This window comes from Giraffa tippelskirchi, chromosome 12, assembly GCF_054371585.1.
Source record: "Giraffa tippelskirchi isolate mGirTip1 chromosome 12, T2T-mGirTip1v1.2.pri, whole genome shotgun sequence".
Lineage (NCBI taxonomy): Eukaryota > Metazoa > Chordata > Mammalia > Artiodactyla > Giraffidae > Giraffa > Giraffa tippelskirchi.
Genome location: NC_137286.1, coordinates 147,069,582 through 147,092,163, shown reverse-complemented (window position 1 = coordinate 147,092,163; position 22,582 = coordinate 147,069,582). Strand labels below are relative to the sequence as shown.

At 44.1% G+C, this 22,582-nt stretch overlaps 1 protein-coding gene across 1 annotated transcript in view; it reads right to left on the bottom strand.

Moving 5' to 3' along the window:
- The window catches only part of MYO16 (myosin XVI), a 467,123-nt gene that overhangs the window by 205,408 nt on the left and 239,133 nt on the right, over positions 1-22,582 (bottom strand). The window contains exon 17 of the mRNA XM_081547232.1: positions 1,002-1,113. Within this exon, the coding sequence (XP_081403358.1) occupies positions 1,002-1,113 (112 nt within the window). The remainder of the gene's footprint in view (positions 1-1,001; positions 1,114-22,582) is intronic.

Below are 22,582 nucleotides of genomic sequence, written 5' to 3'. Positions count from 1 at the left end.
ATGAACTTCAGGCACACCAGTTACCCATGCGATCTTATGTTGATTGTTAATGAGGAGCTGGCTGTCATTTAAGGTGACCCCACACTGAATGTCGGGGACACAGAGATGATGCATAAGAAAAGGAGATTTGTGGGAATTTCCAAGGTCTTGGTGGCTCAGTGGTAAAGAATCTGCCTGCCAATGCAGGAGACGCAGGTTCGATCTCTGGGTCAGGAAGATCCCCTGGAGGAGGAAATGGCAACCCACTCCAGTATTCTTGCCTGGAGAATCCCATGGACAAGGGAGCCTGGCGGGCTACAGTCCATGGGGTCGCAAAGAGTCGGACACGACTGAGATGGCTGAGCACACTTCACCTCTCTTGTTCTCTAGGCCAGTGTTATTCAATTCAGTAAACACTAACCACGCCAAGACAATTTCAGTTTAAATTGATCAGAATTTGTTTTCAAAGTTTAAAAAAAAAGTTAAAAATCCACGTCCTCAGTCTCACTAGCCTCCTCTCCCACGTCCGGCAACCCCAAGTGGCCAGTGACTGCTCGAACATTTCTGGGATCATGGAAATTTCCATTGCGTCGCAGCGGGTTTAAGCACTTGAAATGGTACGTTTCGGCTTTGCAGGTATTCGATAATTCTTTAAGAATTAAAATTAAAAAAAGCATAGCGTTCAAGCAGATAGTTTAATCAAGTGATTAGATTCCTTTCCCCAGTGGTACTTGGCAGCAGACAGTTCCTCCAGTCGGCCATTTTTCTCTCCAGTCAGCCGGGGCGAAGTTCTTGGATGTGTTTTGCTCACGTGGCCCCGGAGGGAAAAGGTCCCGGCCGCCATCTTGAGGACGGCAGCCGGTCTTCACGGGACCCTGTGGCCCTGGGCATAATGTTTGCTCGCGGCTCTCTCCCTCTAGCATGCAAGCTCCACGAGGCAGAGGAATGTTTTTGAATGAATAACTTTTACAAACTAGCAGAGGGTTGATTTCCTCAGTGGAATATTTAACCGCATGACTCACCAAGTTACTGAAGCCAATTACATTCAGGGCTTGTTTCAAAACAGCAAATTTCTCCCTGTTCAGAGTATGCTCTGCTGTTGATATATCTTCTCTAAGGGTCTGGTGCAAATACCTGTGAGGAGGAAAAACACACAGTTTTATGGCTTGGCTCGTCAACAAACCCCAGTGGTTAAAAATCACTTCTGCCATGTTTGGTCTCCAGAATAATGGAAATCACCTGGACATTGTGTCCCTGTGTTATTTATAAGGCTTTGGTCCATAAGAGCACATGGTGTTTCCGGAAGGAAGAAAGAAAGGTTCTTGTTGTACCAGAACGTGTTTACACTGTTTTCCTCGGTTCTCACTTGAGTTGCTCCCCTCCTTAGAGAAACTCATGAGTGCTTTATGTATTTCATACACAAATCTAGCAGATTCTATCACCTGCTTTGTAATTCATATTTGTAGTCAAGATTTTAAATTGAGAGCAATCTATGATTTCTTCTTGTCAATATCTTTTAATTACGAGGTGGATGATTAATTCATTGATTTATTCCTTTCGTTCAAAAAGCACAAAAAGGAAAAAAGAAGTTGAAAGTGTTAGTCGCTCAGTCGTGTCTGACTCTTTGCGACCCCGTGGACCGTAGCCTGCCAGGCTCCTCTGTCCAAGGGATTCACTCCAGGCAAGAATCCTGGAGTGGGTTGCCATTTCCTTCTCCAGGGGATCTTCCCAACCCGGGTCTCCTGCATTGCAGGCAGATTCTTTACCAACTGAGCTACGAGGGAGGCCTGGGAAGAGACGAGGCAACAAAATGAGCCAGCAGGTCTAGGGAGAGACCAGCAGTGAAGAGAAGCGGAGGAGATGGAGAAGCAGGCGGGTGAGAGGAGGGCTGGCTGTTCATGGGGGAAACAAGAGATGCGTCAACAACGCTTTGTAAGTTTCCGTCTCCGGAAACCGGGTGGACGGTGGCCTCATTCAATCAGGGGGGCTTCTCAAGAGGAGGAGTGTGTTCTTGAGAGAGAAAGACATATTTTTTCATAGTTGTGTCTATTCCCTTTGAACTACTTGCTAAAAGTTCATGTGGTGTTCCAAGAAATAATCGGCTGTAAGGATCTGAAATTCAGAAAAGTGCAGAAAACAAGGCCTGGAAGTCATCAACACGCAGATGACTAAAAATCATGGCAGTGGACGAGCGCCCTGGAAAGAATGCGCCCACATTTTACGGATGAAGACAGAGCTGACGGAGAAGAGACCGTAGGGGCAAGGGGTGGGGGTGATAGCAGGCAGGTGCAGACTCTGTCGGGTGGACGAGGGGTCTGAAAGGCCTTCTTTGTCCTTGACCTTGGCTGGGATGGGGGGTCAAAGTGAAATAGCCCACTGGATGGGGTGGGGAGACCTCAGGAGGCTTATACGGTGAGGCAGAAGCACATAAAGACCAGAAGACGACAAGACAGGGAGAAGGAGGTAGATGAGGAAGGAGAGGCTCTGGACTTGGGGTCTCTCAGCACAGTGGAAGGATGCTGCCTTCCCCGTGTTTGGGTCGGGTGATGGATACGGTCCGGTGGCCAGACGACTCAGGGAGTAGAGGGACCACTGCTCATGGCCTCAGTTTCTCTAGTGGGGAACGTAGTTGAGGTTTCGATGACGAGGCAAGGTGGACCTGAGGAATTAATTGAGAATCTAGGCCACTGGCTGTGGACAAGGGACATTGTGGTCAAGCAGAGGGCTTCCCAGGTAGTGCTAGTGGTAAAGAACCCACCTGCCAATGAAGGAGACACAGGAGATGCGGGTTCGATCCCTGGGTCAGGAAGATCCCCTGGAGGAGGAAATGGCAACCTACTCCAGTATTCTTGCCTGGAGAATCCCACGGACAGAGGAGCCTAGTGGGCTATGGTCCATACGGCCGCACAGAGTCAGACATGACTGAAGTGACAGCACTCACGGAGTCAAGCAGGGACACGGGAGGTTTAGCTGATGCAGCTGGGGACCACGAGGAGCTGCCGGCCAGCTCCAGCGGGCTCTCTCCTTCTCGGAGGATAGGCGAACTGGGGGTTGGGGCTTTGGAACAAAAGGAAAAGGTCACAGGCAACCGTGTTAGCAAGGGGTTGGGTTAGGATGGTCAGAGCCATCTGGCTTAAAATTCACAAAATTCTAGTGACTAAAAGGTCTTAATGATAAGAAGCTGTAACCAGTCTTAATTCTTCCTGTTCTTACAGAAGTTTTCCATCCATCTTTGCTGGGGTCATCTTTTCTTTTCTGCTTTGTAACATAGGATAGAATTCCATTCAGAGTGGTTACTTGACATCTTGTAAAGAACAGTTAGCTCTCATTAACATTACAGAGTCAAATATGCAAAACACCATGGTTCCTGTCCACATTCTTGCAAGTTAATCAGTTAATAAACTCCACCTATGGAGAATTCAAATATTTCTTTAAACCTCAGCATCTCCCACTTTGTGTGTCTTTATGGTGGGAATTTACGCCAGCTCTGACCTACTCCACGAAGCAGTTAAATTCTGGGAAGAAGGAACCATTGGAGTTAATCTGGGTAATTTAGACAGGGCTATTAAGTCTGTAATGGCTCATGAGAAACCCAATCAAAACTGGGGGTTTTCCAGGGCAGTTGACCTGATGGCAGGAATGACGCTTGAAGACTGTTTGCATTTTCCTCAATAGTCAGAAAACTTGTTGGTATGAGGACGATGCAAAAAAAAACCTGGATCTCAATGTCTTCTATACAAACTTTACAATCCTCCTACTTTTCAGTAAGGCCAAGGTTGATTTCACTAGAAATATAGGTCTTTACTTAACAACCAAACTCTATCTTAAAATGGGAAGGTTAGTATCAGGAAAAAAAAATTAAAAGTCTACTTTTTAGACATTAAAAGTACTTTTTTTCCCTTTGAAATCGTTTAATAATGAAACCACACACAGGGCAGGAGTTTCAGGAAGCTCCAGGAGATGGTGAAGGACAGGGAAGCCTGGTGTGCTGCACCCATGGGGTTGCAAAAGAGTCGGCAAGACTGAGCAAGTGAACAACAACAATGTCACGTGGGACAGAAAAATCCTAGAAACACATGCCTGGTAACCACTACAACCAAGAACACAGTAGAGCTCTATCTGACCCTTTCTGATGACATTTTAAACTTTTATTATCTATAAAATGGGATAAAAGTAGGTTAAATGTGAAATAAAAAAATTCTTCATTTCTCCTTCATGATGACTTTATGTTAATTAAATAAGACACTACGTGTGATATGCTTTCTAAACTCAGATTGCAGTGTACACAGAGAATAGGAGTATTTTCTGGAAAAAATACATCTTGCGTATGTGGAGAGCTTTACTCATTGCGCTCGGCCATTAATGAATCTCTTCAATCGGATATATAACTAAGTCAAACGATAAGGAATATTTTGAGAAATTACAACACATGCTATTAACCATGTAGAATATTTTAAACTGTAAAATATACATGTCTGTTCTCCGATAGATAGAAAATTTTCACTTCCTGATCGTTTTTTTCCCCAGTGTGAATCACTTGAAGGTTAACAATCACATGTGTGTTTCCATGTGGTTTTAACACTTGAAAAGAGGTCAGAATGACCATGGGCCGCGGTTTACTGACGGCCCTGTAGACTAGCCATGCTCCATTGATGTTCTCCCCCTAATCTCAACACCGTGGTTGAGACCCACCCGGACGCATCTGTTCAAGTGTTTCATCTGACAGCTTCGGACTGTCACCTGTTCATTGACGGTCCCACATGTCCACTATGGGTTGGCACGTGCCAAGAGCGTTTGTCAGCAACTGAACAGTGACAGCCACAAGGGCCTCTGCCGTCTGCCTCTGCGGAGACCAGACCCTGTGCTGCTGCTGCTGCGGACCTTCAACACCCACCGCGGGGAATTCAGGGTGGACAGTGAGGCACTCTGTGCTCCAGGGAAACTGGCGGAACACGACTTCAGATGGGTAGATGTTTTCAGGAACTGATTTCGTGATCCCAATCCTCGCATCTCCTCACATGCTGAAGAGCACTGAATCCCTTTGTGGTGACATCAGCTCCTCGTAACTAGCAGAAACGTTTTTGTAAAGTAGGCGCTTGATTGCCTCGAGCTCCCCCGTCACCAAAATCTTATATATGGGCCTTCCCCAGTGTCTCTCTGCAGCAGCCTCTCAGAGCCAGCTGTGGCGCTGTCTCCCAGGCTGCGGTCCTCATTTTGCACCAAATAGTAACTCACAGGTCTCATGCTGTGCATCGTTTTTAGTCGACACACAATTCCCGGTATTCAGATCTTAGAATATCAACATTCAGTGTCTTTCATGGCACCTTTTATGTCTTGAAAACCATGTACATACAGAACTGGGAATGGTAACACTTGGCAACACGGAGATGTGTGGCCAGAGACAGAAACATCAGCGACGTGTCATTTGTGGAGCCAGGGATCATGGCTGTTTTGTTTTCAAAAGGTCGACAGATCGAGGGGATGCTCTGGGTTTTGTTCCGCCACAGAGCGGAAGACGGTAACGTGGAGGCTGGACCATGTTAAAAACAATAGGTGGGTTAACACTGTTTGATTAATTGGACTCAAAAGGAAAGGCGGTGAGAACTGAAAACGCGTGTCAAACACTTCACTGGAGGTTCCGGAAGCACTTCCATTCATCTTCATTTTGATCCTGAAAAGCAGAGCTATCGCTGTGCCCATTTGTGACACAGGGGACCTCAAGCGCGTTTAAGATTTCCAAGCCAGCACCTGGCCGACGGACAGTACCCTCGGAGCCGACCCCTCTGTGCCTCGCAACTCTCCTGCAAGGGGCTGGGAGGAGAGGAGAGCACAGCACCACAGGGCACCTTCCCCAAGTTACAGTTTGGCTTAAAAATGTGGGGGAAGGAAAAGGAGACGTGCGATTACTATCACACATGGATGTGTTTTAAACAGAATGCAAAGTCTCATGAGGTTTTAAGATTCCACAGGAGAGTTTATGACTATTTTATTCTGTCTCAACTCTATGTGTGTATTACAGGCACAAAATGCAGTAGCTGGCAACTGAGCAGGACCCCATGGGACCGTCCAGGGACAGACTCCCCTCAACCCCACCGTGTCCTCCACCTGCCTCTCATTTGTGGGAAAGTTTAGCTTCCTAGGTCTTCCCCAAGTTCCAAAGAATAAACTTAATCAGAGAAATGAGAAAATGCAGAAACAGAGGGAAACAGTCAAGTAAGACAAAATTATAATAGCTTGATCGTTATGCAAAGAGTGCCAAAGAACGGATACCTTCGAACTGTGGTGCTGGAGAAGACTCTCGAGAATCCCTTGGACAGCAAAGATCAAACCAGTCAATCTTAAAGGAAATCAACCCCGAATAATTATTGGGATGACTGATGCTAGAGCTGAAGCTCCAGTATTTTGGTCACCTGATGTGAAGAGCTGACTCACTGGAAAAGACCCTGACGCTAGGAAAGATTGAGGGCAGGAGGAGAAGGGGGTGACAGAGGATGAGATGGCTAGATGGCATCACCAACTCAATGGACATGAGTTTGAGCAAGCTCCCGGAGACAGTGAAGGATGAGGAAGTCTGGCGTGCTGCAGTCCATGGGGTTGAGAAGAGTTCGCCATGACTTAGCAACTGAACACAATAATCATTAAACAATAATTAATGATTAAACAAAGTCAAGGACATTTAGTTCCTCCTCAAGAGCTATAGACACTATTCTTACCAATGTCCTTGAGCTGTTTTGCAGACCCTGAAACCCCTACCAGTTGGGACAAGTTAACTATATTCTGCCCTCAACAACTATATTCTGTTCTATAGATAGACCCCAGATGGGTTGGAACCAGAAGGTTGACGACGTTGACTCCTGATTGCCTGACCACCAACCAATCAGAAGACTGTCTGTGAGCTGATCACATACCCTGCAGCCCTCTAGCTCACTCAGTCTCCAGAAGCCGTTCCCTGGAAGTCACTGGGGAATTTGGATCTAGTGAGCTTTAGCTGCCTGGACACTAATGGAATATAGCAATGGCTGTTTCAGTCACACTCCTGTGACTGGATGAACTCATTTATTAGTTCCAGAAAAGAGTTTTGTTTGTTTGGTGTAGCTTCCTTGGGTATCTCCCCTCTCCCTTTTTTGCTTTTTATATAAAACATGATGGTGATTTATTCTGAACAACTAAGTTTAAAAATCTCATTTTTAAAGGTCAGGATGAGAAAAGCCCATCTGTACCAAAGAAACAAATGACTTTGTTTTCACTCACATTAAAAATAATAGCAAACCAGGCGAATGTGTGTTACAACTGAAAGGTACAAAATTCCACTCGGTTTTGAAAACTTTTTCTTGAAGGTTTTCATTACAAGTTAAATTTAAGATAAGCCAGTAACAAGAAATGTTGACTTTTGCTATTTCTAATCAACAGATTCCACTGTTCCAATCTGCTGATTGTCGCAACAACAAATAGTATTCCAAGAACACATCTTCTAAGGTGGGTCAAAAACCACGTTTGGGTCTGTGGTGTATATATGCCTGTGAGTGTGTGAGTGAAGGAGTGTGTGTGTGTATTGATAATTTATGCTTTGCCATAAAGGAACACAGATTCTGGAATAAATTTCCTATGGGTAGAGGGGCAAATATTAAAATCGCTAATCCCCCAGCATAAGGCACCACTGAGACAAGGGGAACGGAATTCAAGGTGGCAGTGATTTGATCTGAATATCAAACAATGACCTTTTGCAAAAGAAGCAGAATTTCAAGGGTGTGGTACCCCTTGGGGCACCTGTACCTCTTTTCTCAGAGCCCAGCCAGACACAGTAAAACTGTAAACTTGCAACTGGTGGATGAATAAGTCCTGGAGATGTGAGGTACAGCACTGTGAATCAGTCAACTAAGGCGTACTAAACGCGTCAAAGTTCTAAGATGCTAAACCCTAATAGTTATCCCCACAAAATAAGAAATGATGATTATGGGAGGTGACAGAGGTGTTAAATAGCACTAGAGCCACATCATATTTCAATGTATAAATGTATCAAACCAACACATTGTACACCTTTAACCTACACAATGGTGTTAGTCTCTCAGTCATGTCTGGATCTTTGCAGCCCCATGGACTGTAGCCCGCCAGGCTCCTCTGTCCATGGGATTCTCCAGGCAAGAATACTGGAGTGGGTTGCCATTTCCTACTCCAGGGGATCTTCCCAACCCAGGGATCGAACCCGGGTCTCCTGCATGGCAGGCAGATTCTTTACCGCCTGAGCCACCAGGGAAGCCCAAGCTCACCACACAATGCTATATGTCAATTACATCTCAATTTTTAAGTGACTGATTTAAAAATACAAGAACAAACAAAAACAGCCACCCTGGCCATGCTCATCAGGCCTGTTGGTTCAGCAGACAGGGAATGGCTCTTCTGTTCCTGCACGAGTGCCCAGCACACAGGGGGAGAGCAGCCGCCAGTGGAAATGCAGTAACGGGCGTCCCGGCTTCAAACCACATGCCTGGCCCCTTCACCAGGCCTGGGCTCACAGACCACAGACACGATTGTTTGCTGGTGTTTGATCTGCTGCATAAACAACAGAAGAACAATGTCTTCTGACCGTGGGCAAAGCTGCCTTCTACTTGGGGAAGTTTAATATGTAAACAGAAACCAGATAAGGCAAAAACCAGACAGTTGGCATCAACAAAGACAGCCCTGTTTACCAGTTGACAGAGGAAGATGGTAACTGGCTCCTTCCTGCTCACCCACCCCCACCCTGCTCCTCAAACGAAATTCTTTTCTTTACTGTTTTAAAACTATCTGGAAAGTATTAACCAATTTTAAATCCCCCCTCCATGGAATATGAATAACATTTTTTTTTTTATTAACCGCAGGTTCAGATCCATAAATCTCCCCCAATGAAAATGTTAATATATCAGCTGCAAACTGTTTTGTTTGGAGAGAGGAAACCCTGCTCATGGTCCTAGGAGAAGAACAGAATCCGTTTAATAAATTACGCATTCAGAATGACTTCGGGTCTTGTGACATTCCCAGAATAGTTTGTCCATATTTTTCTAATCAGCCAGAATATTTCTGCAAAACATCTGGTGGGACAAACTCTAAACTCTCACCATCTTTCCAACGGCGGCAGGGGGTGGGCTGGGGGGGTGGGTAGGGTTGGTGTGTCTGATTAAGTCGCTTAGTTATTGAACACGGAGGTGGAGACGCAAGACCAGAGAAGCTGCCTCCAGCACAAAGGGTCGACGGCACGGACCTGGGGGTCGAATCCCAGGCTGTACTCTGTCCCCAGCCCTGTGTCCAGAGGGGACTCCTTCCTGCCAGCGGAAGGGGCATCCTTTCCTCCTCGCAGAACCATAGAGGACCAGCAGTGATTGCATAGATGCATCAGTGAAATGGGAACAAAGAGGAGTTTTCGCTCAGAGCCGGTGTCAGGGACTGGCCTTTATGAACCTGTTTAACTTGCCAAGGCCTGGGGGGTGCGCCTGCCAGGGGGAGTAGGGGGTTCCATACTTCCCCCCAAGTCCAGGTCACAGCAGACCAGCTCGCGTTCTGCACGTGGGGAGGGCCAGCAGGTACGTCTGTATTCATCTGGCTCGGTCCAGGCTGAGCAGGTGCAAAAGTCCTCCTCGGGGGAATTCTCACCAAAAAGCTTTGGTAGGGTCACAGCCACAATACTGTGGTGAAGGATAACTCAGACCTAACCCGGGGTTTGAAATACTGACTGAGGCTGACACCTGCATGGAAATGCCTGTCATCTGTAAGTGTTCCAGAAGGTGACGCTCCCGCTCATGACCGTGTAGGGACAGTCACTGCTGATGCAGCTTTCCAGTTCTCCTGGGACCAGCCCGTGGACTTGCACCGGTGTTTGAGCAAGGTTACTTGTGTGACAGCTCCACGCTGCTGGTTGGTGCGGTTTAGTCACTAAGTCATGTCCAACTCTTTGCGACCCCACAGACTGCAGCATGCCAGGCTTCCCTGTCCTTCACCATCTCCCACGGTTTGCTCAAACCCATGTCCATTGAATCGGTGATGCCATCCAACCATCTCATCCTCTGTCGTCCCCTTCTCCTCCTGCCTTCAGTCTTTCCCAGCATCAGGATCTTCTCCAATGAGTCAGCTCTTTGCATCAAGTGGCCAAACTATTGGAGCTTCAGCTTCAACATCAGTCCTTCCAAAGAATGTTCAAGGTTGATTTCCTTTAGGATGGACTGGTTGGATCTCCTTGCAGTCCAAGGGACTCTCAAGAGTCTTCTCCAACACCACAGTTCAAAAGCATCAATTCTTCGGTGTTCAGCCTTCCTTATGGTCCAACTCTCACATCCATACATGACCACTGTAAAAACCATAGCTTTGACTATAAGGACCTTTGTCGGCAAAGAGACTGCCAAAGGCGAGTCTTTGAATCCCACCAGGGCGAGCATGCCAAGGAGCCGTCCCTCTGGACTGAAGAGCCTGAGTACACGCGAGTCCTCCATCAGATCAACCTTCCCAAATCTTACTGCTGTCCTGTCAGCTCTCTTCTTAGAAGATTTCACCTGACTAACAAACCCGCCTGCATATGTTCCCAGCCTCCCCCCAACACAGCTCTGCTCCTCAGACTCCTCTCCTTCTGTTCTGTTTCTGGGCGGTGCCCCCCCCCACTGGAGCTGGCCGCCAGGCACCTTGACGGTGGCCGTCTGCGCTCGGAAGCAGCACCGAGATTCCCCTCCAGCCGCGCCCATGTGCCCAGGAATATTCATAGAACAAAAAGACTGGCCCTTCCAAAAGTAAGAGGGGTCTCCTCGCCTGACTGTCTTCAACCAGGACATTATCTTTTCCTGTTTACAGACGGGAACTGAAACACCAACTTTTCTTGGGTCTTTTGGACTGGAGCTCATACCACTGCCTCTCCTGGGGCTTTAGCTCACCCTCGGCAGCGTTTGGGACTTCTCAGCCTCCATATTTGTGTGAAATCAATCATGTACATATACATGAGCTTCCCTGGGCTCAGCAATAAAGAATCCACTGCCAATGCAGGAGACGCGGGTTTGATTCCTAGGTTGGGAAGATCCTCTGGAGAAGGAAATGGCAACCCATTCCAGTATTTCTGCCTGGGGAATCCCAATGACAGAGGAGCCTGGCAGGCTACAGTCCATGGGGTTGCAAAAGAGTCAGACACAACTTAGTGACTAAACAACAAATATATATATGTGTGTGTGTATATACACACGCGCACACACATATATGCATGTCTATTACATATATATACACACACATATACATAATATACATAAGGAAATTTATTCTTCCCCACTTTACTTATTCACACATTAACACACTTATATAGTAAATAGTTTTCATTTAACATGCACAACTTATAGGTCATCAATTTGACTCTTTTTGGATAGAGATCATGACAACCATGTTCCTGATTTAGATTCTTATAAAATCTAAATCAGTACTGACTGTAAGATTGTTTTCACATACATCTGAATATTTCCATGTGTGTCTTTGGATTTTCAGATACACCTGCTAGGTTTTGTTTATACCTGGTAGGTTTCCAACACATCTGTGAGAGGCCACAGGTAACTGGTTGATAAATAAGTTCAGTTAAGTTCAGTCGCTCAGTCGTGTCCAACCCTTTGCGACCCCATGAATTGCAGCACGCCGGGCCTCCCTGTCCATCACCAACTCCCGGAGTCTACCCAAGCCCATGTCCATCGAGACGGTGATGCCATCCAACCATCTCATCCTCTGTCGTCCCCCTCTCCTCCTGCCCCCGATCCTTCCCAGCATTAGGGTCTTTTCCAGTGAGTCAACTCTTTGCATGAGGTGGCCAAAGTATTGGGGTTTCAGCTTCAACAGCAGTCCTTCCAATGAACACCAAGGACTGATCTCCTTTAGGATGGACTGGTTGGATCTCCTTGCAGTCCAAGGGACTCTCAACAGTCTTCTCCAACACCACAGTTCAAAAGCATCAACTCTTTGGTGCTCAGCTTTCTTCACAGTCCAACTCTCACATCCATACATGACCACTGGAGAAACCATAGCCTTGACTAGATGGGCCTTTGTTGGCAAAGTAATGCCTGCTTTTAAATATGCTATCTAGGTTGGTCATAACTTTCCTTCCAAGGAGTAAGCATCTTTTAATTTCATGGCTGCAAGCACCATCAGCAGTGATTTTGGAGCTCCCAAAAATAAAGTCTGACACTGTTTCCACTGTTTCCCCATCTATTTCCCATGAAGTGATGGGACCAGATGCCATGATCTTAGTTTTCTGAATGTTGAGCTTTAAGCCAACTTTTTCTTTTCTTTTTTTTTTCATATACAAACTCTTTACATTTATTTAAAAAGAAAACTTTCAGGGCATTTTGGTATTGTTGAGGACACTTGTGATGTACAGCCAGCAAAACATTATCTCTAAGATATGCTTCTTCATCCACAGGGGTAAACCCCCCACAGTCACATTTGTACCAATCATAATGTCCCAAGGGTCTGCTTGGTTTTCTATACATGTGTCTGGGACAGTTAACAAGTAACACCTAGAGCTATGGTGCTGGTGTAGAGGAAAAGCAGAAGCCTTTAGAGTGATGTAGATTATACAAACAACGCCAGTTTTAAGAGTCCAAAATGGCTTTCTAGTTCCTGGATCCAATCTCATCCTGCTTTGGGAATCTATGAGACAACTTTGCATCCTTAATTTTTGCCTAAATTAGTACTAGTATGCTCATTAGTTGTAACTAGGCTTTGTTTTCCCATTGATTTTTTTTTGATCCTCACAACATTCCTATAAAAAATATTGTGAGGGAATGAACACATGGAATCAGACAAGCACGACCACCATAAATGCTGTAAAGTTTGAATTACTAGTCTTGACACCTTTCTTCTCATAAAATAGGACAGCAACGCCTACTTTGTTTTCGGGCTGCCTAAAAGATACAAATAATTTAAGTAAGGCATCTGGCAAGAAGAACTCAAATTATAGCTCCTATTGAAAGCGAAAGTGTTAGTTGCTCATGTCTGACTCTGCAACCCCACGGACTGTATCCTGCCAGGCTCCTCTGTCCGTGGGATTCTCCAGGCAAGAATAGTGGAGTGGGTTGCCATTCCCTTCTCCATAAGCCAACTTTTTCACTCTCCTCTTTCACTTTCATCAAGAGGCTCTTTAGTTCTTCTTCACTTTCTGCCATAAGGGTGGTGTTATCTGCATATCTGAGGTTATTGATATTTCTCCCGGCAATCTTGATTCCAGCTTGTGCTTCCTCCAGCCCAGCATTTCTCATGATGTACTCTGCATATAAGTTAAATAAGCAGGGTGACACTATACAGCCTTGACGTATTCCTTTTCCTATTTGGAACCAGTCTGTGGCTCCATGTCCAGTGATAACTGTTGCTTCCTGACCTGCATACAGATTTCTCAGGAGGCAGGTCAGGTGGTCTGGTATTCCCATCTCTTTCAGAATTTTCCACAGTTTATTGTGATCCACACAGTCAAAAGCTTTGGCACAGTCAATAAAGCAGAAATAGATGTTTTTCTGGAACTCTCTTGCTTTTTTGATGATCTGGCGGATGTTGGCAATTTGATCTCTGGTTCCTCTGCCTTTTCTAAAACCAGCTTGAACATCTGGAAGTTCACGGTTCACGTACTGCTAAAGCCTGGCTTGGAGAATTTTGAGCATTACTTTACTAGCACGTGAGATGAGTGCAATTGTGCAGTGGTTTGAGCATTCTTTGGCATTGCCTTTCTTTGGGATTGGATACATAAGTAGTGAACACAAACTCCACTTTTTCCTTTGATCAAAGGTTGGCAAAAGTAAGAGAAAAATTGATGCCATAAAACTCAATCCTTCTTTCATCAGAAAATCCAAAGCAAAGAAAACCCCAGTATTACTACAGTGAAGAATTTCTTTGGAAAACGTTCTAGAGAAAAGAAGCTTAGGATAAGAAACAGACATGCAAATATATGATCAGAGGTGATAAATCTGCTTTAAATTCTCTGAGGAAGGACAGAAGGGAGGTATGAGAAAATGGATGGGAGAGGAGAGTGAGAAAATAGAACATTTCTAAACAGAAAAAGAGTTCCCAGTTTGATGGCCTTTCTGGATAATATAATTAGACAAATAGCACCCTTTCTGGAAAAAGTGGACGTCCACAAGCAGGCAGAAAGACACCCATCCTGGGTGCAGAAGCTCACCGCCCTGGCATCGGAACAGCATCTATGCTAGAAGGCCTCTGTCATGTGAACAAGAAACACCAGGCTCTCCATTTTAGCAAACTGGGATTTTTGTAAAGAAGTTAAAATGAGTAAGGTAAAAATATGCTACATCCATAACTTTCATGAAGATTTTAAAAATAAACTTCAGGAAAATTTCAACCACAACACCTTATTAAAATGCAGGTAATACTTTAAAAAGTAATCTTGCCCAAGGCTAAGTGTGCAACCAGAAGATTTCAGAAATTAAATATTAAAACTGGTTATTCCAGGAGAGATTCATAAATTAAACTAAATATCTCAGTTTTTCTTTCGGATAAATATCAATTCTCATTGAAAAGCTAAATAAAATTGTTCACACACACAAATACTCCTGTACTCATAACTGATCCTAATGACATCTGAAAAAAGGGGATGGAAAAAGAGGTGTCTAGTCCGAGTCCTACTATTCTACTGCACTTTTTGCTCTTAGTTTTGAATATTTTCTAGCAAAATATTTTTGCTGAACCTGTCCTTGTGATGACAAATGTGCTACATAGTTTCAATAAAAGAATGTATTATATAAAAATACAGTATAATGTTATAACACAGAATTTAAAAAATCAGAGCCAAGACCATCTAAAGGAAAAATGATTGGAATTAAGTCCTTAGCACTCAACATGAAATGTTAACATATTCTCAGTTCAGTTCAAAACTTCTTTGAACTACTCCAATATTTCCACCTGAATGCTAAACCTGAACTACTTATTAGTAACAGCAAAACACTATTCCCAAAACAACTGAGTTCAACCAAGGGCTCGGATAAGTCCAAATAAGTGATCACTGGGAGCTCCCCAGTGTTGCACTGTGTTTTTAGGTCAAAATCGTTCTACGTGAGGAAAGAACATTTGCAGAAAAGGCCCAGGCATGTTGCCTAACTGCCATTATTCCCTGACACTTAAAAATTAACTGAAAGTCAAAAGTTCTGAAAACGTTATTATTGAAGGTTAGGATGATGTGCTTTATCTCTTTATCTCCAGATGCAATAGTCTACTTGTGATATGTTACTACCAGAGATCCAGGAAGTTACACAAGAATATTAAAAAGCAACCAGTTATGCAGACAGGTGTAGAATAAGTTAAAAAATGTTCCAAGCTAGTTTTTCCAAAGATGGATGCTGGAACCTTCAAAACCAGTAGGCATGGCTGCTTTGGTCTTCATGTGTTCACCCATCAGAGGAATAGTTAACATTCCGCTTCAGCTTTCCTCTCCAATTCTGAAGAAATGAAATGATGCTGCAACCTAGCAGAAATCAGCTCACTCTTTCACTATTACTACTGCCATCACTGTAGTATCATTCTTTGTAGAAATAATTTGATAGTTTTCTAAACCAATTCTACTCTTGAAAATGTTAATAAGTAACACTTTAAAGAGAAATATAATGAAGCTCAGATACATCTTCCCTATCAGATTTACTTTAAATTTTCCTATGCACAAAACTGCACATTTCCTTAGAAATAAATTTAAGTGGATTTTGAGTACTGTGGATTCTTTAAACATTCTAGAAACATTATAAACATTCCCTGGTATCTTCTTTCTGCCAATCTCCTGCTTCTAACGTTAGTCTTTATATTTCAGATGTGAAACACTTCAAAGAGTCAACCCTAATTCTCAAGTTTTTTTGAAAATAAAAGGCTCTAAAACGAGGAAGATTTAAATCAGTAGGTATTCCATTCGTTAGAAGACATACAACTTAAAATTAGGGGGAGGGGGTGGCTTCTGAGGTGGCTCAGTGGTAAAGAATCAGCCTGCCAATGCAGCAGATGTGGGTTTTCTGGGTCAGGAAAATTACCTGGAGAAGGAAATGGCAACCCACTCCAGTATTTCTTGCCTGGGAAAGTCCATGGACAGAGGAGCCTGGCGAGCTGCAGTCCATGGGATTGTAAAAGAGTCAGACACAATTTAGCGACTAAACAACAACAGAATTCAGTTAAGTTCAGTCGCTCAGTCATGTCTGACTCTCTGCGACCCCGTGAACCGCAGCACGCCAGGCCTCCCTGTCCATCACCAACTCCGGGAGTGTACCCAAACTCATGTCCGTCGAGTCAGCAATGCCATCCAGCCATCTCATCCTCTGTCGTCCCCTTCTCCTCCTGCCCCCAATCTTTCCCAGCATTAGGGTCTTTTCCAATGAGTCAACTCTTCGCATGAGATGGCCAAAGTACTGGAGTTTCAGCTTCAACATCAGTCCTTCCAATGAACACCCAGGACTGATCTCCTTTAGGATGGACTGGTTGGAATTAACTTATAAAAATTAACTAATAAAAGTTAAAAACCACAGTTGTCATTATTAAAAAAAAAAAAATGAGAGTGATCACGGCCTATTTCCCTGCTGTGATGATTTTAGGAAAGCTTTACTAAAAATCAGGTGGCATGGCCTCTTTGTTCCTTTCTTTTTTCTTTCTCTTTGTCCTCTCCTCTCCAGGAATGATGTTCCTTCCCCAAGCACAGCGGTAACACAGGAGAAAGGAGTGCAGAGGAGGAAGAGTACAAAGAAGGAAAACATCTAGTATTATGTTTCATCTGTTCTGTGCTTTGTTTTTATTCCTCTGGCTTCTAACCTTAATCAGCTGATTTGCTCACAGCTCTAAATTTCCTTCTCACTTCCCACTAATCTCCGTTTTCAGATAAGAAATCTCTTCCTGCTGAAATTGAAAAGCTTCCACTAAATGGAATCAATCACACTATCAGCCAAAGAGAAATCAAGATCCATTTGAAAAGGTCAGATAATGTAGGACATTTACAATGTTGATGATGCTACATTTAAACAACTGCACTGCAGCCTTATAATGACCTAGTTCAGGAAATTGCTGTGAAGTTTAATGATATGTTACTAAGTTACTTTGCATTTCAGCAACCTCCATATATTGTGATGTGAGCCTAGTAAATAATATTCTGGTAGCTAAAGCAGAAATTTAAAGGCAACATTCTATCAACCATAATTTAATTTGCCCAACATCTGATGCTAAAAGTGCAGTGCTTATGTTTGGACAATGGGTACTCATAAAAATGTTCATATACTTTTTCTTTTGGGGGCCAAAATTTCATTTCACTGGATGAACATTTTTATCATCACAGCAAATAAGCTGAGTTTTGTTTATGCATCAATTTATTCTCTGTTATCTTCAGATGTTTGATTTAATATCAGTCATGCTTTCTTAGGCTTCCCAGGTGGCACAGTGGTAAAGAATCCACCTGCCAATGCAGGAGACACAGCAGACAAGGGTTCGACCTCTGGGTTGAGGAAGATCCCCTGGAGAAGGAAATGGCAACCCACTCCAGTATTCTTGCCTGGAGAATCCCATGGACGGAGGAGCCTGGCGGGCTACAGTCCATGGGGCCACAAGAGTTGGACTGGACTTACTGACTAAACCACCACCAGTGGTTAATTACTAAGTCTGGGAAGAAAGCCAGTATTTGAAAAGGTGAATATTTTGGTGTTTTGGATCCTGAAATACTCCTTCGTGTTTCAATCAACAATCGGTTTGATCAGAAACTCTGAGTGTGCACTTCAATTAGCAACAGCATCAAATTTTAACAATTTCGTAAGCACATTTTTTCAGCCTACTGTCTAAGAGCTTTATAATCTTGGGGATTCTTCAAACATTTAAAAAAAAATCCCTCGTCTAAGGGAAGTGAACTTCGAAGTAATGCAGATACTTAGAGGAAATGGGCTTGTAATAGTAATTCTATGATGCAAGACAAAGAAAAACTGTCAAATAATAGAGTTACTGTTTGAAACAATAAATGAAAGATTAAAAAAAAAATCTTTAATCAAAGATGAGGTAAAATAAAGCACTTTTCATGAAATACAGGCCTCGTACCACGCTGGTATTCCTTGAAAGTGAGGAACTGATTATTCTACAGATTCAAAACACAGTCTATTTATGCTAGTTAGTCCACAAAACAGATTACTGCATTTATGCATAATTAAACTGACTTCGAGATAGGAAGGAAAATTCAACGTTAGTTGAACAAAATTAATTTGCTCTGAGACAAGGAAGAAAATATGTTCGTAGTCCCAGAGCAGTAGAACATGGTACGCTAATCTTGAATTAATTAGAACTTCCGTGGCCGCAGTGAGCTGTTCATATCAGTATCTGCAGGAAAGGGCATTTGAATTCAATCACTGTTTGGGAGACATTCTTTAAAGAAAATAAACGGGCAAATGCACACGGCTGTCCGTTTTCCGGCTCCTTCACGTGTGTCTGTGGCTCACTCTTCCCAAGGGGCTCTTCTGAATATAGGATAGAAGTCCTCTCTGCAGATGCTTTCCAAAGAGTGAGGGGCCAGGGGGCCACTGTCTATCCATCTTCAGGTCCCATCTCCTGCCACTGACCTCCAGTCACCTCCCCACTCTGGCTGCCGCCTACCTGAAACGGGCTCGCTCCTGCAGATCCCGCAGAATCACTCCTGCAGCAGACCCCTGCCCGGCCCGGCCCGGCCCAGAGCCCGTCCTCGGAGGAAGCTGTGTCTGTGCTGAGCACCTCCAGCCATGGCTCCCACCGAGGCCCCAGGACGGTCCTGCATCCTGGGAGGGGGCTCGAGGCTAGTAGAGCACACGGCAAGTAATCCTTCCAGGGAACAGGAAGGAAAAACTCTCTTCTGTGTAACACAGATCGAAATGTGAGCACATGTGAGCTAAGTCACTTCAGTCGTGCCCGACTCTACGCGATCCCATGGACTGCAGCCCGCCAGGCTCCTCTGTCCATGGGATCCTCCAGGCAAGAAGACTGGATCCCTCCTCCAGGGGATCTTCCCAACCCAGGGATCGAACTGGCATCTCTTATGGCTCCTGCCTTGGCAGGTGAGTTCTTTACCACTAGCACCACCTGGGAAGCTCCTACAGATCAAAATACTTGAGTTTATTTCATTCTTAAAGAATTCACTGTGAAGAACACCTCGATACGATATCAGATTTATACCCAACATACCTCAGTCTCTTGTACACTTCAGTCACATGGAAATGTGTGCGTTTTGAGTGTTCAGGGCCTCTTTTTATATTACGAATGCATTTTGCAAAGGTTATCAGCAAGCAGTGATTTCCTGGTGAGGGTTTACAGGTACGACATGTGGGTGATTTTATCAAGCCAGTGCATGGGATGTAAGGGATGATTCAGGAACAGATCCGTTGTCACTGCAGGATGTTCTGTTTACCGTGAAATATTTAAACAGATGGGAGAGTGCAGTATTCCAAGGACACGCTCTTCTGTACCCGGACACACACACACACACACGTGCCATATTGTACGTGACCCGACCAACTGTCAACAGCAGCACGGGGTCACTGTGTCACGCCACCCAGAGCCTTCTATTGACATTGACGTTTTGAGCACTTGTTTACTATGAAAGAGTTGAATTAATCTGTCTAAAAGCTAAAGCTCTGGACTAGCTGGCTCTAACAATATTCCCCAAATAAGTACAGAAGTGTTTAGAATCTGTCAAAATATTTAGCTACAATCAAATTTAGTAATATGCATTTCTTGGGTGGATATAAACATGCTTCCAGTCACACACACACACACATCAGCACGATCTATCCTACATACATAGATTGCTCATATGTCTTAACCTAAAACCACTATTCACTCTAGACTTGTAGTGAAGAAGAGAGTCCCTTCATTTCTCCAAAAAGGCCATATTTTAGGTTGGTGCAGAAGTAATTGTGATTTTGCACTGTTGAACTTTGCCATTTGATATTAGAATATATTCTTAAATAAATGTGGCTGTGTTATACATCATTTTAATGCACATTTCTCACTTTATGTTTTTATGATAATGACATATTACTTGCTGTTTATTTTATATTTATTTTAGACTATAGAAATGATGTTAGACAAAAAGTAAATTTAAGTGAGTTTTTTTATTTGCGTTCAAAATGGGTTGTTAAGTAGCAGAGACAACTCACAACATCAAGAACACATTTCGCCTGGGAACTGCTAATGAACGTACAACACAATGGTGTTTTGCAAAGGAGATGAGAGCCTTAAAGATGAGGGGCGTAATGGCCAGCTGTCAGAAGTTGACAACAACCAGCTGAGAGCATCTTCAAAGCTGATCCTCTTACAACTACATGAGAAGCTGCCCAAGAACTCACCGTCGACCATTCTATGGTCTTTTGGCATTTGAAGCAAATTGGAAAGGTGAAAAAGCTCGATTAGTGGGTGCCTCGGGAGCTGACTGAAAATCAAAAAAATTGTTGTTTGAAGTGTCATCTCTTATCCTACACAACAACAGTAAACCGTTTCTCGATCTGATTGTGATGTTCAATGAAAAGTGGATTTTATATGACAACCTGGCAACGACCAGCTCAGCGGTTGGACAGAGAAGAAGCTCCAAAGCACTTCCCAAAGCCAAACTTGCACCCCCAAAATGGTCATGGTCACTGTTTAGTGGTCTGCTGCCAGTCGGATCCACTAATTTTCTGAATCCTGGCAAAATGATTACATCTGAGAAGTATGTTCAGCAAATCGATGAGATGCACGGAAAACGTCAACGCTGGCATCGGTCAACAGAAAGGGCCCGATTCTCCTCCGAGACAGTGCCTGGCTACATGCGGCACAATCAGTGCTTCAAAAGTTGAACGAACTGGGCTACAAAGCTTTGCCTCATCTGCCATCTTCACCTGACCTCTCGCCAACTGATTACCACTTCTTCCAGCATCTCAACAACTCTTTGCAGGGAAAATGCCTCCACCAGCAGCAGGAGGCAGGAAATGCTTTCCAAGAGTTCGTCAACTCCCGAAGGACAGATTTTTATGCTACAGGAATAAGCAAACGTATTTGTCATTGGTAAAAATATGTTCATTGTAATGGTTCCTATTTTGATTAATAAAGATGTGTTTAAGCCGAGTTACAATGATTTAAAAGCCATGGTCCAAAACCACAATTACGTTCGTACCAACCTAAATGTCATAGTGAAGAGCACCTTCTGAGTGCACACCTGGGACTGTGAGGACCAGATAAACTGAGCAGAGGCAACTGTGACCTGAACCTCAGCATTCACGGGGACTTTGGTTTCTCCTATTAACCAGGGGCCGAGGCCCACATGGGAAGGAGAATGTGTTTTTGGCCCTAGATGTCACCCAAAGGCTGCTACCTCGATAGCAGAAACAACTCGTCCATAGACAGATGAGCAACATGGAGACACGTCCGGGTGGATTCTGGGAGCAAAGGTCACTCTACGGAAGTCACAGCCACAGACAGACCCTTCTTGGTATCAGGGGTTTACACTCAGGCTACAGGTGCCCTTAGGACATTTTAACTAAGGAATTAGCATTAGAACGGTCCCGGTCTTAAGAGGTCCTGAGCATTGACCAAAGCAAGAGAAACTCTCTAGCCTGCAGTGGTCCTCAAGGTTCTGGCATCTGGGAAGGACCTGCTTTCGTGGAAGACTATTTTTTCTACAGACTGGTGGCGGGGGAGGGGGAGTGGGGTGGGGATCGGGGATGACTCAAGCTCATTACATTTATTCAGTTCAGTTCGGTTCAGTCGCCCAGTCGTGTCCGACTCTTCGCATTTACTGTGTGCTTTATTTCTATTATTATTACATCAGCTCCACATCAGAGCATCTGGCACTAGATCCTGCAGGCTGGGGACCGCTGCTCTAGAGGGCTAACCCTCGACCCAGGACTCTCCCAGCCTGGCCACCAAGGGACACCAAGTCATACCCCAAAGGAAAAACACCAGGAGACATAAGCTTCCCTGAGCAACTGTCAGCAGATGTAATAAACAGCAATGCTGGGAGCTTGAGAGCTCAGATAACACAATGGTTGGTTACTGACAGTAACACAAGCATGTCGAAAACAAATAAAAGAACTGGAAATATGAGAAAAGAACGAGAAGCAGCATTCAAGGAAACGCAGATTTGAGAGAACAAAGTGCAACTCTTAGAAACAGGGAAAAGTCATTGAAGTTAAAATGCACAGTATGCATTAAACATCAAATTAATAACTGCTCCAAAGGAACAAGTAAACTACGAGAAAGCACTGCAGAAGTCACCAGAATGAAGCACAGAGAGATACAGAGATGGAAAACATAAAAGAAGTTAGAGGAAGAGAGACAAAATGAGAAAGAACAGCATGGATCTAACAGGAGTTCCAGAGGGGGGGGATCATTGACAGAGATGCTGGCCAAGAATTTTTCAAACTTGGGAAAATATATGCCTCTGATGATTTGCAAATCGAAGTCTCGAGCAGAATAAATAAAACAAAATTTATATCTAGAATCAGTGCTATAAAATTAGAAATCTCCGTACACACCAGCACGCACACACATAACAATGTTTATTTTTTCATCCATTTGATCTCACACCTATTTTGTGCTGATGAGGGTGCCAGGACCCAGAGGCATTAAGCTGTTTAAGTCAGGCTCTCAAGTCTTAGAATGC